We start from the raw sequence: 18,539 nt of genomic DNA on the forward strand, positions 1-18,539 counted from the left end.
AGGAGAAAAACGTGGCAGTCTACCTTCGTAAAGATTACAGCCTTGGAAACCCTATTAGGGCAGTTCTACTCTGTCCTACAGGGTGGCTGTGAGTTAGAATCACTGGATGGCAACGGAGGTAACGTCACCCCTCCCCTGAAGTTCCCAGGTTCAACTCAGCAATTTATGGATGAGCCCTTTGTGACAAGTGCTTTTTCTACTAAGAAAAAGGAAGCATTTATTATTAAAAAAAAAAAAAAAACAAGTACACTGAACCACACAAAAACTTTGAATTAACAACAAAAAAAAGGTCCACCTAAATTGGCTCTGAGGGCCTTGTGGATAAAAGTGAACACAGAACTTTTATGTTTTGACTGGAAACCTACCACGTGCTAGGCACTTAGTTTATTCTAACAAGCCTTTGGAGTGGGTGCTACTATCCGAATTTTACAAAGGAGAAAACCGAAACTCAGATACTGAATTACTTGCTCAAGGCATACAGCAAGTGGAGGGGGCAGGATTCAAACCCAGATCTTCCCGAGCCGGAGTCCCGGCCGCTGGGGGTGGCAGGAAGTCTGCCGGCTCAGCGGCCGCCGGGGGGCTGGAGGCACCCGAGGCACTCGGGTCGGGGGCGGGGGGGGCCGGCCGGCCAACGACCCCGAGAGAAAGCTTCGCATCAGGCCGCGGGCGCCCGCCCCGCCGAGCCCGCGCTTCCGCCTCGTCAGCACCTTTCCCTCAGCGCGGCCCCGGCGGGCGGGCCCGGGCTCGGCTCCACGGGTCACGAGGCGGGCGCGGGGGGCCGGTAAGCTCCGGCCAGGCCAGCGCTCCGCGCCACCGCCCCTCCCGCCGCGCCGGCCGGAGCCTGCGCCACGTCTCCAGCCCCGCCCCCGCGAGCCACGCGGGGAACCCCGGTGACGTCACCACCCTCCAGGCCTTGCATTCCCGCGCTCTCCAGAAAAGACGCGAAGGTGGTGACGTGTCCAGGCCTAGCGCGGCTGCGCAGGAGGCGTCGGCAACTGAACGTCCTGCGGCGCCGCCTGGTGGAAGAAGAGCCGGCAAGCCGACTGGGAGCTGCGGCGCCGGCGAGAGGAGAACGTGACTAGAGTCATCTCGGAAAAGACGGTGGCTGCCGCGTGACCAGCCTCCACCTCTTGGCGCCTCAGCACTTTTTTCTTTCTCTTCCTCCTACTGTCTGCAGAGATTGCAGAAGCTTAATTTTCATCCCCCTTCTTTTAAAGTTATACCCTTGGACTTTTATAATTTATCAAAGTAATATTGTTCATTCTAGAAATTTTGAAAAAAGACAAAGATAGGAAGGAAATTAATACCAACACCCCCAAACATCTTTAACCTTTCATCATATTTATTTCCAACCTTGCTGCTTTTGCCTTATGCAGAAGTGTGATCTTACTATTCTTAATATTCTCAAGTACAAAGATTCCTAAGAATGGACAGACAGAAAGCACTCTTTAAGCCTGAACACTAAGGAACAAGGTAGAAGAGGGAGAAGTTCAAACAATAGGTGAAAGGATAATAGCTAGTATCTTATGAACGTCTCATACACAGTATCTTTTTTTTTTTTTTTGCCAATTCTACTTTTTACAGTGTACAACTTACATCAATTACATTAATTGGCTGTACAACTCTTACCCTTAATCAGTGCCATGTTTCCATTGCCATGAACTCGAGGGTCAGCGAAGAAGAGGAAGACCTTCAAGGAGATGAATTGACACAGTGGCTACAACAATGGGCTAAAGGATAACTACCGTGAGGATGGGGCAGGACCGGTAGTGTTTCATTCTGTTGTACATAGATAGGGTTGCTGTGAGTGGGAACTGATTTGACAGCACCTAACAACAACATAGACTCAAAACAGAATATGTTATTTAATAGTCACATTATCCCAGTGAGAAAATAGGCTCAGATGAGAAAAACTTGCCCAAGGTTATGACAGAGTTGGTATTTCCAACCCAGAGCTTAAGGTCTTGAGATAGAAAGAGTGGGGAGGACAGTGAAAAAGAGGTACTAGGGGAGGAGGAAGAAAAACCGCAGGAAATTTACAGGGTTACAGAACCTACTTTCCACTTCTGTACCCTTGAGTTGAAACTAGTTCCAAGGAACAAGGCTAGTGCCTTCATCAGGTGGAGCAACTTTGTGAGAGAGTACTGGGTAGCAGGGCAGCTCATGCTAACAAACCGCCTTTATATCTGGGGTGCCCTGGCTGTGCGTTGGTCATCACCAACCTCCAGCACTGTCCTCTCCCATAGGTGGTAGTGAAAGTGGGGTGGGAGGTCACAGGTAGGAAGTGCCAGTTTTGTAGCAGGTCAGACCTAAGACCTTGGTACTCAAAGCAGTCTGCAGTTCAGTAGCATCCCTGCAGTCCAGCACGTTCTGCGTCACGGGGAGCTTAATAGAAATTCAGAGTCTTGAGCTCCACCCTAGAACTTCTGATTCAGGATATGTATTCTAACTAGATCCCTGGGCGATTCCTATCCACGTTAAAGTTTGAGAAGCACTGCTGTAGAACAAGTCAGCCTGCTCCTTTGGTGAGGCAGGTGGGATGGTGCAACAACATGAAGGGAGCTTGCAGAGCTGGAAGAAATGGGTGTGTGCCACAAAGTGCCTTTTTTACAGTGTATTGTATGAGATGGTGCTGAATCAGGGCAGCAAGGTTGGTGAGGATGCTGACTTGTTCTTTCAAGACCCAACTATTTTCTCCTTGGAATTTTTTGTTGATACCATGTGTTTTCATTAATGGAATGCATAAGGAATCACTGAGTGTGTTTGAATTTTTGGTTTGTACTGTGAATTTTTTTCTTGCCTCATTCCACCAGCCCTACACGCAGAGTCCAGAGGTACACAGGTGTACCACTAATTCTACCCCCCAGAGTTCAGTGGGTCATATATGTTCCAAATAACTTTTTATCAAAATCTGTATTTTTCATACCAAAAACATTGATTCAGCACTGCCTCATACAATACCCGGGAAAAAAAGTAATTCGGAGCACAGGCCCGTTTCTTCCAGTTCAAACTGCCATACAGGTCCGTGCCTTGCAGCAACACGCACTGTAAGTGGGGTACAGCTCCCCAGTAAACCCTGCAGGTGAAAAATGTAGCTGGTTGTTATATGTACTACGGGCCACGAAGGGGTTAAAAAGTCAAATAAGGAGTGTCGGAAAATATCATGAGATGCAGAAGAGGAAAATCAGGAAACCAGAATCTGAGAAATAAAAGGAAGGAAAAATATATTGAGGGAGCAGATCCATCCTAGGAAAATTCACAGATAATGTTGTTGTTAGGTGCCATCGACTCGGTTCCGACTCAGAGCGAACCTATGCACAACAGAACCAAACACTGCCCGGTCCTGCGCCATCCTTATAATCGTTGTTATGCTTGAGCTCATTGCCACAGCCACTGTGTCAATCCATCTTGTTGAGGGTCTTCCTCTTTTCCGCTGACCCTATACTCTGCCAAGCATGATGTCCTTCTCCAGGGACTGATCCTTCCTGACAACGTGTCCAAAGTATGTAAGATGCAGTCTTGCCATCATTGCTTCTAAGGAGTATTCTGGTTGTACTTCTTCCAGGATAGATTTGTTCGTTCTTTTGGTAGTCCATGGTATATTCAATATTCTTTGCCAACACCACAATTCAAAGGTGTCAACTCTTCTTCGGTCTTCCTTATTCATTGTCCAACTTTCACAAATAATAGACACAGATTTTGTTGTCTGTGGCTGGCGTTTCTGTGCTGTAACTTATCTTTGAGAATTGTCAGTTCAATAAAAGAGCAAGGGGGTGGGGCAGCCCCTGCCCCCATCCTCTAACAGCAAGTAGAGTGGAATGGGACTTCCCTGGATTTTTCTGGTGACAGGTATGTTCTGGGCTTTTTCTAACATGGGAAAACCAGGGATAGGAGCTGGCTGAGGTACTGAGACAGTGCCTCTTGGGTGGCATGCAGAGGTTGCCTGTAATAGGTAGTCAGAGGTGGGTACTGAGAATGTGTGGGGTGCGTATGTGTATGCACCTGTGGGCTGGAGAGAAGGATAAGGCACTGGGTACACAGACACCACAAGTTATCAGTGAAAGGTGGGGAGAACTTATGTGACTGGGAGTTGCTGGGCCCAGAAGGCCACAGGACTGGTGGCATCTGGTACCTTGAGACAGCCAGGTGGCAGGCCTATAGACCTTCACTTAGGTGGGTGTTTCTTGGAGTCAGATTTCCTGGAGGTCCTCAAGTAGCCTATCACTCCTCTATCTGAACTAGCAAGCTGTTCAGATGACAGCAGTACTGGCAGAGGCAGGGGCATGGTCGAACGAAAGTGTTCTGGGTGGAGTAGCAAGTGGTTGTTCTCATGGAGCTCATGACGTTAGGGGCCCCAGCTTTGTGGCTTGCAGGAGGAGGAGTTAAGAAGACATCCCTCTCAGATTCATTAATCCACTCAGTCTGAGGATGATCACTCTGTGTGCAGTAGACAGGAGGCTGTGTGGACATGATTTTGAGCTGTGTCTTCCAGGGTACAAATGGTAGCTGCAGCACGGAGAGAGAGCCACCAGGCAGTCCATGGAGATGGGAGAGTCCTTTGATTAATGGGGAAGGGGTGCAATGGAAAGTACAGATGGAAGTGTGTACTGGAGGAGGCAGTCAGTGCAGGACTTGAAGAGTCTTTCTGGTGGGAGTATCTAGGACCCTCTGGGTGTGGGGTGGGTCTGAAGTGAGGTCAATGCTGATGGTGCCCCAGAGGTGTCTGGAAGCTGGGAGTGGGTGCAGTGGACCTTCTGGTCCTCCTAGACTTATGCTTGACCTGGGTAGAGAGGGTGTCAAGTTAGAAAAAAGGATCAGTTTAACTCTGAACTCTATTCCAGATTGTGATGGGCTGTGATGGTGTGGTGGGATAGCCCCGGTGAAGACCTTAGTGCTTCAGTGGGGGCCTCTTTGGGTGGATTTGTTGCCCTAGCCATGTGTTTCATGGCCTCTATGGTTCCTCTGGGTCACAGGTACTGCTACACCAGACATTTGCCTGCCATCCATAGTAGTTTGTCTTGGTCAAAAAGCTGTGATTGAGGGCCTCAAAGTTCTCAGGCTGAAGAATTTCACATAGTGGGCCAACCATTGTCCTTCCTTGGGTATTCTTGCTTCTTAGGCAGGTCCTCTGCCTCACCTAGTTTTAATTTCTCCTCTTTTCCATGCTTATCCAAACCCTTTTTCTCCTTTAAAGCCCAGTGCAAGTTCTGCCTTCTCCATGGATCTTCCTGGATTCTCCTCCATGATCTCCACTGTCTAAAGCTTTTATGAGCCTTCCACACAAGCTAACCACTCAATCATACAGGGTGGACAACAGTTAATTTGCCTACCCATCCCTCTCTTTTAGGGGCCTGGCTCCCACTTCTACTGAATATGCCATCATCACAAATTAGGCCAATGAGAGCCCTTCTCGGGGACTTTGCTATTTGGATCAGAGAGAGAGTAGTCAGTCCTTCTCCAGTGTGCAAGCCATACATTCAGGAGCTTCAGGAGCCAGAATTCCTACCACAAAAAGGAGCTGCTCTGTGCAAAAAGTAACTGAAGCCCCAGAGAAAGGCAGAGATGGGTCAGATGGGCCCTGGCTTGAGGCATCCAGAGGCCTAGCTACCCCCAGCTCTGCCCCACAGTGGCTGTCCAACCCTGCTTTGGATTCCATGAATCAGCCATTCCTTCCCATTTTTGCTCAAACTGGTGTGAGTTGGGTTTCTATCATTTGCAACTGAAAGAAGACTAAGAGCTTGCTTCATGTGGATTTTTCTTGTCTTCTTAAATACAATGAATTATAAGCAGTTTATATCAAAGCAGCATGATAAAGTGGAGTAACACTAAACATTATTTTTAATGCTGTCTCCAGCAACATACCTAACCTCAGAGAGGCTGTTTAACTTCATAAAGGCGGGGTAGTGCCTAAAAATTCAAAAGAATAATGAGGATTAAATAAGGAAAATGATGAAGCAAGAATGTAAATGAAAGTGCCTGGCACATAGTAGATGTGTAGGAAATATTCTTTTCCTTCTTTTCTCCTTGAAGATAGGTTTCCAATTCTCTGTCTTTCAGTATCTCTATTCCGTGTGTAATAATGAGCTCAGAAACAGGAACTGAATTTTACTAGCTGTTAAACTTTTTCGGGACAAGAGGAGGAACAAATTAAATGTCAAGTGAATAAACAATTATATAAACATTAGTTTGAAATGTCAATATCCCCTTGACGCCTGAATCTCTTTCTCCGTTTCATTATTAACTAAAACCCCCATGAAGGTCTACAGTTTTATAAACAGGTCAACATGCGATTTGGAAAAAGTAGTGACACTGTGCTTTATTTGAGAACAAAATAAAGGGCACGCTGTAACTGTGCCAGGATGGTCCGTAACATTCTGCCCTAACTAGGGTATAAGTAACTTTCCTACACTGTTGGTGTAAGGTTGAGTACCGCTAACCTCTTAGAAAGAGAATTAGAAAAAGGTTGAAAGAGTCCGTAAGAGGGAAAGTGAGCTGGTTTTCTTCTTCCTTTTATAACTCTTGCAGGAATACTGCCTAACTTATAATGAAGACTGTACACAGCAGCACCACAAAGGCTATTTACAAAGTATTTTCTTCAGCAGAACCCACCTGAATGTTTTCAGAAGTTGCATCTTAATGAAGAGCAGTTTACTAAGGAACAGGGCCATCTAAGTGCTTAATGAGTATTTAAAGTTGTCAAGGGGTGGGGATGTGCAAATTTAGCAGCATAAGACGCTTTTGTTTTGCCTCACGGGAAAGTGATGGTGGTCAGGGGGGCCAGTTCCAAGGGCTGGTCCAGGGGGGTCCGCTGGTCTTGGTATTCCGCCACATGCCCATTACGGTGGTGACCATACTCAAACTTGATCCGCAGCTCACCAATCTTGGATTGGGGAAGAATATCTGGGATCCACTCGATGATGAAAGGTGTTGGCTCCTTCTGATCTGGGGAAGTATTGCCTAAAAAAAAAAAAAAGGAACATTGATCAGTACAATGCCACGTGACTCTAATGCGTATTGTGTTATGGACTGAATTGTGTCCTCCAAAAATATGTGTTGTAAATCCTAACCTCTATGCTTGTGGCTGGAACCCTGGTGGTACAGTGGTGAAGAGCTCAGCTGCTAACCAAAACGTCGACAGTTAAATCCACCAGTCGCTCCTTGGAAACCCTATGGGGCAGTTCTACTCTGTCCTATGGGGTCGCTATGAGTCAGAAATCACTTGACAGCATTGGGTTTGGTTTTGGGTTTTTATGCCTGTGGTTATAATCCCATTTGGGAATGGGTTGCCTTTGTTATGTTAATGAGACAGGATTAGTGTAGGGTGTCTCCTGAGTCAAACTCTTTTGAGATATAAGAGATTAAACAAGCAGAGAAGGGGGAAGACACATGCCAAGCCATATAAAGATTGCCCAGGAGCAGAGGCTCAAAGAGACAAGGCCCTTCTTCTTCCAGAGCCCACAGACAGAGAAAGCCTTCCCCTGGAGCCAACACCCTGAATCAGACTTCAAGCCTGCTAAACTGTGAGAATATACATTTCTGTTTGTTAAAGCCACCCATTTGGGTATTTCTGTTATAGCTGCACTAGGTAAGTAAGACAGAATTTGGTACTGGAAGGGTGGGGTGCTGCTCTAACAGATACCTAAAATGTGGAAGTAGTTTTGGAATTGGGTAATGGGTGGAGGCTGGAAGAGTTTTAAGGTGTGTAACAGTACTTGTAGGACAGAGTAGAACTGCCCCATAGGGTTTCTAAGGAGCGCCTGGTAGATTCAAACTGCAGACCTTTTGGTTAGCAGCCAAACTCTTAACCACTATGCCACCAGGGTTTCCAATAGTGCTTTGGAGCCCTGGTGTTGCAATGGTTAAGCGTTCAGCTAGTAATCAAAAGGTTGGCAGTTGGAATCCACCAGCCACTCCTTAGAAACCCTGTGGGGCAGCTCTACTCTGTCCTGTAAGGTCACTATGAGTCGGAATTGCCTCGACAGCAATGGGTTTTGTTGAATAGTACTTTAAGGAGCCCTGGCAGTGCAGTGATTAAGCACCTGGCTGCTAACTGAAAGGTCACCGGTTCAAATCCACAAGTCACTCCATGGGAGAAAGATGTTGCAGTCGAGTTCCATAAAGATATACAACCTTGGAAACCCTATAGGGCTGTTCTAATCTGTCATAGGGTCACTATGAGTCAGAATCAACTTGATGACAACAGGTGTGTTTTTTTGGGTTTAACAGTACTTTGGACATGTTACCAGGAGGAAGCAGTTCCTGGAGAAGGATATTATGCTTGGTAAAGTAGAGGGTCAGCAAGAAAAAGACCCTCAGCAAGATGGATTGATACAGTGACTGCAACAATGGGCTCAAACACAGCAACAACTGTGAGGATGGTGCAGGACGGGGCGATGTTTCATTTTGTTGTACACAGGGTCCCTGTGAGTCGGAACCGACTCAATGGCATCTAACAACATAACAACTATAGTATAAAGCCCAGATTGCCTTAAAGAGACTATTGGTAGAATTGTGGACATCAAAGGCAGTTCTGGCAAGGACTCAGAAGGAAGTGAGGAGAGCTACAGAGAAAGTCTCTATCATCTTAGAGAATATATATGGTACCAGCAACAGAATGTTACTAGAAATGTAGATGTTAAATGTGTTTCTGGTGAGGCTTTAAAAGAAAATGATGACCATGTGATTGGACAATGGAAGAAGGGTGATGCTTTTTACGCAGTGGCAAAGAGCCTGTCTGAATTATATTCAAATGTCTGGTGGAACGTAGAACTTGCAAGTGGTGAACTTGGATATTTAACTGAGGATATTTCTAAGCAAGACCTTAAAGGGGACATGTGGTTTCTCCTTGCTGCTTACAGTAAAATGTGAGAGGAAAGAGATGGACTTAAAAATGAACTGTGTAAAATGAAAACAGCACTTAAAGATTTGGAAAGTTCTTTTGTACAAACTAAGGACACCTGTCAGAAAATTTATCAAGGACGTGACTACACAATTTTTTGTTAAAGAGATTAAGCCTGTGACTGACAGATCTAACCAACTCCACAGCAGAAAACCCATCAGTTTAGACTGAAGGGAACAGAGAAAGAATGAAAGGAAAGAATGTTGTCTGCCTCTTGGAATTCTACAGGCAGGAAACAGGCCAAAGGAGCTACATCTGTTGTCTCCCAAGAAAAGAAAACAACTCTCCACGGAGCAGCTCGGAAATCAGCAGAACTGTTGGTAGGGCAGGGGAAGCAGGACTGCCTCAGTTTCAAAGGGTGAAGTCACACTCTACTAGGTCTCAAAGTGTGGAGCCACAGCCAAATGGGTTTCAAAGAGTGAAGACATGGCCTCCTAGGTTTCAAAGAGTCAGATCTTCACCAACTTGGTTCCGGAGTGTCAGGCTGCTGTTCACCAGAACCAGGGGGATGGGGACGCAGTCCAAAGCTGAGGGCCTGGGGCTGCCATGCTCAAGGGGCAGAAGAACTGGACCTGCAGGGCTGAGGGGATAAGGTTGCCACTCAGATGGACTAGGAGAATAGGGCCACCCAAAGCGGAAGGAGCAGAGCTGACATCCTAGTGGGCCTGGAAGGTGGAGCTGAAGCCCAGGACCAGGGACCTCCACAAAGAATCCAGACAGTGTGGCCAACAGGGTCTGGAGGGCGGGGCCCTTGCCCAGACGGTTTCAGAGAACAGAGGATTATTTTCAAGCCTTGAGAGCTAATGTAAATTGTTCTGCTGGGTTTTGGATTTGCTTGGTGCCTGTCTTAGTTATCCAGTACTCCAAACTAAACCTGTTGCCATCGAGTCGATTCCAACTCATAGCAACCCTATAGGACAGGGTAGAACTGCCCTATAGAGTTTCCAAGGAGTATCTGGTAGATTTGAACTCCCGACCTTTTGGTTAGCAGCTGTAGCACTTAACCGTTACGCCACCAGGGTCTCCTATCTAGTACTACTATAACAGAAATACCACAAGAGGATGGTTTTATCAAACAAAGATTTATTCTCTCACAGTCTAGGAAGCTAGAAGTCCAAATTCAAGGCACCAGCTCCAGGGGAAGGCTTCTCTTTCTGTCGGCTCTGGAGGAAGGTCCTTCTCACCAATCTTCCCGGGTCAAGAAGCTTCTCAGTGCAGGGACCCAGGGTCCAAAGGATGACCTATTCTGGCTCTTTTTTCTTGGTGGTATGAGGTCTCCATATCTCTCTGCTTGCTTCTTTTATATCTCAAAAGAGACTGACTTAAGACACAACCTAATCTTGTAGATTGAGTCCTGCCTCATTAACGTAAATACCACTAATCCCACCTCATTAACATCATTAAAAAAAAAAACAAAACACCATTGCTTTCGGGTCAGTTCCAATTCATAGCAACCCTATAGGACAGAGCAGAGCTGCCCCAAGGGTTTCCCAGTAGTGGCTGGTAGATTTGAAGCTGCTGACCTTTTGGTTACCAGCCATAGCTCTTAGCCACTGCGCCACCAGGGCTACAACACACAGAAAAATCACATCAGGTGACAAAATGGTGGACAATCACACAATACTGGGAATCATGGCCTAGCCAGCTGACGTGCATATTTTTGGGGGACACAATTCAATCCATAACAGTGCCCATTTTCCTTTCTTTCCTTCTAATTTCTCTCATTTGTAATGGAAATGTCTACTTTATGCCTTGTCATGGATTGAATTGTGCCCCCCAAAAATGTGTGTCAACTTGGCTAGGCTATGATTCCCAGTATTGTGTGACTGTCCACCATTTTGTCATCTGATGGTATTTTCCTATGTGTTGTAAATCCTACCACTATGATGTTAATGAGGTAGGATTAGCAGCAGTTATGTTAATGAGGCAGGACTCAATCTATGAGGTTAGGTTGTGCCTTAAACCAATCTCTTTTGAGATATAAGAGAAGTGAGCAGAGAGACATGGGGACCTCAAACCACCAAAAACAAGAGCCAGGAGAAGAGCATGTCCTTTGGACCCAGAGTCCCTGTGCTGAGAAACTCCTTGACCAGGGAAGATTGTGAGCTGGAACCCTGAGTTTGGACTTCTAGCTTCCTAGACTATGAGAGAATAAATTTCTCTTTGTTAAAGTCATCTACTTGTGGTATGTTATAGCAGCGCTAGATAACTAAGACATGCCTGTTCCACCACTGTACTTTGGAAACAGATAATTTGTAGTCTCGATTTCACAGGTACACAGATGAAGAGGAATTTGTCCCAGGATGGAATATGCCTAAAGTTTTGCCCATATTTGATTTAGATGGTTCAGAAAATGAGATTTTGGACTTGGAGTTGATTTAAGAATTTTGGGATGATGTGATATGGTGAATGTGGCTCGCATGTGGCAAGGAAATGAATTTTGGGGGGCCAAAGGGTGGAATGTTATAGATTAAAATGTGCTCCCCCCCAAAATATGTATTGTAAATCCTAACCTCTATGCCTGTGGTTATAATCCCATTCGGGAATGGGTTGTCTTTGTTATGTTAATGAGATAGGATTAATGTAGGGTGTGTCTTGAGTCAATTTCTTCTGAGATATAAAAGAGATTAAACAAGCAGAGAAGGATGAAGACACATGCCAAGCCATATGAAGATCACCTAGAAGCAGAAGATCAAAGAGACAAGGAACTTCCCCTAGAGCCAAGAGAAAGTCTTCCCCTAGAGGTGGCACCCTGAATTTGGACTTCCAGCCCCCTAAACTATGAGAAAATAAATTCCTGTTTGTAAAGCCACCTATTTGTGGTATTTCTGTTATAGCAGCACTAGATAACTAAGACAGTGTTCCCAAAGCAAGAAGTTTCCTGAATTGGAGCTGAGTCTCTCCTGTCTTGATAATCAAAAGGCTGGGTAACCCTATTGCAGTCAATTTGATTCAGACTCATAGCAACCCCATAGGACAGAGTAGTACTGCCCCATAGCATTTCCAAGACTGTAATCTTTATGGGGAACCCTAGTAGTGCAACAGTTAAGCATCTGGCTGCTAACCAATATGTCAGCCATCGGAATCCACCAGTCACTCCTTGGAAACCCTATGGGGAAGTTCTACTCTGTCCTATAGGGTTGTTATGAGTCGGAATTGACTGAAAGGCAATGGGTTTGGTTTTTTTGGTGAACCTTTATAGAAGCAGACTGCCACATCTTTCTCCTGTGGAGTGGCTGGTAGGTTTGAACTCCTGACCTTTCCGTTAGACAAGCACTTAACCACTGTGTCACCAGGTTCCTTAGAAGGCTAGGAAAGGTTTATAAATTCATTGGTGATTGAGGTATCAAATTTCCTGATCATTACAAAGTTAAAACATATATTTAATAATCTTAGAGCTTACTGATACTACAGGCTAGGGTGACAGTCAGGTGGCAAATTCAAAATGAAAATCTCAGATTCAATGATATTTTTAAAATGCCAGTTAAAAAGTGAAAGCTCTCAGGAGATAAAAGTAAAACAACAACAAAAATATGTAAATAAAAGACAAGAAGGAAGGATATAGGTGCAAGACTCTCATAATGCCTAAAGCTTTTTCTCTTAGCACTACTTTCTTACTTCATCAGCTAATATTTTTTTACTTTACTATCTTATGCTCCTTCTACTTTACCCCAAACAGCCACCTTTTCTAAATCCCTTCCCTTTACTCTTTTGTGACCAAGTGGTGAACAAGTCAATGACCAAAATATCACTTATATGAGGAGAAACAAAGCCTCCATCCACCCTAGACTAACGGCCTTGTGGGCTGGTACTTTTTGGTCTGGGTGCTTTCCTCCAGCTAGAGGGTGTAAACATGAGGTATCATCTGGCTCTCATGCTTGTCACAACCATCTTATTACAGCTTCCAGTTCAAACGATCTCTGAGAGCCCTCTCATGCAGCTGCTTCCAACTTTTCACTTAAATGAAGACACAGGAAAACCCACAACAATGAAAAAAGACAACTACTGCCAGCACCTGGGAATAAATATAAAACAGATGGAGATGGATGGCAAGAACCTACCCAGGCTTACGCCCACATCCCAGCTTTCCTTCATTAAGGGAAGCTGCATGGAAAAGGCAGGAAGATGCTTGGTCCCTCCCACCATTTGTACCCTGACCAGAACTTGTAGAAACTAGAAAATATGCAGTCATTTCCTACCCATTAGAAAACCTGACACGCACTCCTTTCCCCAATGTACCTGCATTACTGATGACTGCAAAAGAGATTTAGGGAAATAACCAAATCAATACCATTCACAGTAGCCCCCAAGAAGATAAGATACTTAGGAATAAATCTTACCAAGGATGTAAAAGACCTATACAAAGAAAACTACAAAGCTCTACTACAAGAAATTCAAAAGGTCATACTTAAGTGGAAAAACATACCCTGCTCATGGATAGGAAGACTTAACATAGTAAAAATGTCTATTCTACAAAAGCCATCTATACATTTAACGCACTTCCGATCCAAATTCCAATGTCATATTTTAAGGGGATAGAGAAACAAATCACCAATTTCATATGGAAGGGAAAGAAGCCCCGGATAAGCAAAGCACTACTGAAAAAAGAAAAAAGTGGGAGGCCTCACCTTACCTGACTTCAGAACCTATTATACAGCCAGAGTAGTCAAAACAGCCTGGTATTGGTACAACAACAGACACATAGACCAATGGAACAGAATTGAGAACCCAGACATAGATCCATCCACGTATGAGCAGCTGATATTTGACAAACGACCAGTGTCAATTAACTGGGGAAAAGATAGCCTTTTTAACAAATGGTGCTGGCATAACTGGATATCCATTTGCAAAAAAATGAAACAGGACCCATACCTCACACCATGCACAAAAGCTAACTCCAAGTGGATCAAAGACCTAAACATAAAGACTAAAACGATAAAGATCATGGAAGAAAAAATAGGGACAACCCTAGGAGCCCTAATACAAGGCATAAACAGAATACAAAACATTACCAAAAATGATGAAGAGAAACCCAATAACTGGGAGCTCCTAAAAATCAAACACCTATGCTCATCTAAAGACTTCTCCAAAAGAGTAAAAAGACCACCTACAGACTGGGAAAGAATTTTCAGCTATGACATCTCCAATCAGCACCTGATCTCTAAAATCTACATGATTCTGTCAAAACTCAACCACAAAAAGACAAACAACCCAATCAAGAAGTGGGCAAAGGATATGAACACACATTTCACTAAAGAAGATATTCAGGCAGCCAACAGATACATGAGAAAATGCTCTCGATCATTAGCCATTAGAGAAATGCAAATTAAAACTACGATGAGATGCCATCTCACACCAACTAGGCTGGCATTAATCCAAAAAACACAAAATAATAAATGTTGGAGAGGCTGCGGAGAGATTGGAACTCTCATACACTGCTGGTGGGAATGTAAAATGGTACAACCACTTTGGAAATCCATCTGGCGTTATCTTAAACAGTTAGAAATAGAACTACCATACAACCCAGAAATCCCACTCCTAGGAATATACCCTAGAGATACAAGAGCCTTCATACAAACAGATATATATGCACACCCATGTTTATTGCAGCTCTGTTTACAATAGCAAAAAGTTGGAAGCAACCAAGGTGTCCATCAACGGATGAATGGGTAAATAAATTGTGGTATATTCACACAATGGAATACTACGCATCGATAAAGAACAGTGACGAATCTCTGAAACATTTCATAACATGGAGGAACCTGGAAGGCATTATGCTGAGCGAAATTAGTCAGAGGCAAAAGGACAAATATTGTATAAGACCACTATTATAAGATCTTGAGAAATAGTAAACCTGAGAAGAACACATACTTTTGTGGTTATGAGAGGGGGAGGGAGGGAGGGTGGGAGAGGGTTTTTTATTGATTAATCAGTAGATAAGAACTGCTTTAGGTGAAGAGAAAGACAACACTCAATACATGGAAGGTCAGCTCAATTGGACTGGACCAAAAGCAAAGAAGTTTCCGGGATAAAATGAACGCTTCAAAGGTCAGCGGAGCAAGTGCGGGGGTCTGGGGAACATGGTTTGCAGGGACTTCTAAGTCAATTGGCAAAATAATTCTATTATGAAATCATTCTGCATCCCACTTTGAAATGTGGCGTCTGGGGTCTTAAATGCTAACAAGCGGCCATCTAAGATGCATCAATTGGTCTCAACCTACCTGGAGCAAAGGAAAATGAAGAACACCAAGGCCACACGACAACTAAGAGCCCAAGAGACAGAAAGGGCCACATGAACCAGAGACCTACATCATCCTGAGATCAGAAGAACTAGTTGGTGTCCGGCCACAATCGATGACTGCCCTGACAGGGAGCACAGCAGAGGACCCCTGAGGGAGCAGGAGATCAGTGGGATGCAGACCCCAAATTCTCATAAAAAGACCAAACTTAATGGTCTGACTGAGACTGGAGGAATCCCGGCGGCCATGCTCCCCAGACCTTCAGTTGACACAGGACAGGAACCATCCCCGAAGACAACTCATCAGACATGAAAGGGACTGGTCAGCGGGTGGGAGAGAGACGCTGATGAAGAGTGAGCTAATTATATCTTGACACTTGAGATTGTGTTGGCAACTTAAGTCTGGAGGGGGAATGGGAGGATAGAGAGAGAGGGAAGCCGGCAAAATTGTCAAGAAAGGAGAGACTGGAAGGGCTGACTCAAGAGGGGGAGAGCAAGTGGGAGTAGGGAGTGAGATGTATGTAAACTTATATCTGACAGACTGATTGGATTTGTAAACGTTCACTTGAAGCTTAATAAAAGTTATTAAAAAAAAAAAAAGAGATTTAGGGGAGGGTAGGTGCACGTTTAAAGCAGTGGCAGAATATATTCTAGAAGGTGCAGGCTGGACAAGTAAAGCATTATAGGCAGGAAAGACATAGGAAAAATCTGGAAAGCTACATGCTTGGACTTTTAGTTTTGCGGTGGTTTTTTTTTTCCCCCATATGTTACATTGGTCCAAATGAGCAAAGAAGAGAGCAGACAGAGAGATACCACTGTGATGGACGAGAGCAACAGCAGGAGCCGGCCTGGGAACTGTGCATCAGCCCCTCAACTGCAGATCTGAGGAGGCGATCGGGAGCAGGTCCAAGGCCACCTGTCTGCTGCCAAAATGAGTCTGGAAAGATCTTTCTCTGTTCAGGAATAAGGAAAAGAAAAAGAACCAAAACAACAACAACAAACAAACAAAAAAAAACACTATATGACCAAAAAAAAAAAAAAGAAGTAAAAAAAACCTATATGACAATTAGATGAATCAAGGAAGGAAAGCGGAAGTGTTTACTGCTGTGTCCAAAAGAACATTTCACGGAACTGTGTGGCATCCTCAAAAGAATATGATGCGCCCTTTGTGAACACAGCGCTAAAGGGATTATAAGGATACCCCGAGCTGAGAGGAAAACACAGCTGGATGAGATTAAAAATAAGGGAGACTGGGAAGAAGAGGTCAAGTTTCCAGGAAACCAAAAATAAACAGTAGAATTAAAATCTACATGGCTCTAAAACATTACAAATTCATAATAATCAAAAGAATATGGTACTGGCACATATCTAGACAGATTAACGAAGCAAAACAGAAAGACCAGAAACAGACACAAATAGAACAAAAATTTGGCATACAGTAAAGTAGGCACTTAGTGAAGAAACACAACCCCCCTGCCAAATTAACATAAACAAAGTGCATCAACCAGATGACCATCTGGAAGAAAATAAAAAGTGAAACCTTACCTCACACCTTACATCGACATAAATTCCAGAGGAGCCCAGATTTAAACATGAAACACTTAGGTTAAAGAATGCTTTGGAAAAACATAAAATCAAACACTAGCAGAATTTAAAATAAGATATGGTATACCTTCAAAAAAAAAGCTATGGTGAAATTAAGCACAGAAAATATATAGCCTATATAGCAAAAAACAGAACAAAAATAAAACGCACTAAAGCGGGGAAAAAGCTCAGAACAAGCAGATAAAAGACCAACTGTATCAATTATAACAAATATAAAGGAGATAAACTGTTAAATAGCAATGATTGTGAGGATGGTGCAGGACCAGGCAGTGTTTCGTTCTGTTGTACATGAGGTCACTATGAGTCGGACCTGACTCAATGGCACCTAACAACAACAACAAGCTATTAAAATTGAAGAAAAATAAGAACCATGTATGTAATGTTAATAAGTAATATAAGTAAAACAACACGCTATAAAAATTTTAAAGTAAAAGGGTGGTAAACAGATACCAGAAAAGTGAAAAACGAAAACTGGTGTCATTGTAATACTGGATGAAGATGCATTTAAGACAATACTCATTTTTACACTGATAAGGTACATAATTTATAGTGACAACATATTTGTCAAAAACTGAGGCACCAACGACACTGCAGTAAAAACTTAAAGGCTTTTAGAAACATAAGAAGACATTTACAAAAACACAATTGTAGCAGGAAATTGTATTATGACCTTCCAGTCTTTGGAAGGTCAAAGAATAATAAAGGTAAAGATAATTTAATGAATAAAACTAATAAACTAAAAAGCTATATAAAACTTTGCATGAGACAAATAATAACGTCTTTTCTAGCACAAATTCATAATCATCTATGAAGTCAGTGAAAAAATATTTTTAAGTTTCTAAGAAAAAAAGATTGAAAAAAAGCACGTCTTCTGACTGCAATACAAAAAATCTAGAAATAAAGCTAGTGGTTAAGAGCCACAGCTGCTAACCCAAAGGTCAGCTGTTCAAATCCACCAGGCGCTCCTTGGAAACCCTATGCAGCAGTTCCGCTCTGTTCTATAAGGTTGCTATGAGTTGGGATTGACTTGACAGCAACGGGTTTGGTTTTTTTTGTTGTTGTTGATAACTTAAGATTATAAAAATCAAATTGGCAGATGTTGTGTTACATGTATTTTTACAATAGTAAAAAAAAGAGAACGTAAAGATCAAAAACCTCAGCCTTTTTAAATACTAAGTATTGGGGGACAATGAGAAACTAATGATTATAGATCATTTAGATATTAACAATAATAATAAACTTAAATACCCTTATTATCAAATATGAACTAAAATAATATTAACTGAGCATTTCATTTTAAAAGCTATAAAAAATAAAATAATCCTTAAAAAAGGTTAGGAAAAATTTAAAAAGCATTAGCAGAAATTATTACAGTTAAAAGGAGAAATGATAAGAAAACAAATTCAGAACAATTGATAAATACAAGAGCTAGTTCTTTGAAAAAGATCTAAAACAGACAAAATTGTTGTAGACTATAAAACTACAGATTTGAAAAACTATGTGATTATCATCTACACCAAAAATTATTAAAATGTATACAATTTAAATTTTGAATGAAATATATCGGTTTTGGAGAAAATCTGAATTATCAAAATTGACTCAAGAAAAGATAGAAACCATGAATACAAGTGTAAATCAGAATAAACTTAACAAGCATTTAGAAAACTGTCTCCAAGAAAGGGTTAGGTCTGGAGGATAAATTCTTCAAACTTCCAAGGAACAGGTATTTCCTAAGCTATAGAATCTAACCCAAAGCTTTCTAAAACATAGAAAGTTTCCAAAATAATTTTCTAGTAT

The 18,539-nt window shown here is 43.0% G+C and overlaps 1 protein-coding gene across 10 annotated transcripts in view; it reads right to left on the reverse strand.

Moving 5' to 3' along the window:
* Positions 1–830: 830 nt before the first annotated feature.
* The window catches only part of C15H2orf42 (chromosome 15 C2orf42 homolog), a 62,587-nt gene continuing 44,878 nt past the window's right edge, over positions 831–18,539 (reverse strand). For 9 of the 10 annotated variants that reach the window (XM_023552730.2, XM_003413663.4, XM_064268694.1 and 6 more), the window contains one exon: positions 1,525–6,957. In XM_023552730.2, the coding sequence (XP_023408498.1) occupies positions 6,749–6,957 (209 nt within the window). In that variant the 3' untranslated portion in view covers positions 1,525–6,748. Of the gene's footprint in view, positions 1,172–1,524; positions 6,958–18,539 lie in introns of those variants that run through there. The other variant, XR_010317945.1, reaches the window with a different exon arrangement.

The sequence above is a fragment of the Loxodonta africana genome, chromosome 15 (assembly GCF_030014295.1).
Source record: "Loxodonta africana isolate mLoxAfr1 chromosome 15, mLoxAfr1.hap2, whole genome shotgun sequence".
NCBI lineage: Eukaryota > Metazoa > Chordata > Mammalia > Proboscidea > Elephantidae > Loxodonta > Loxodonta africana.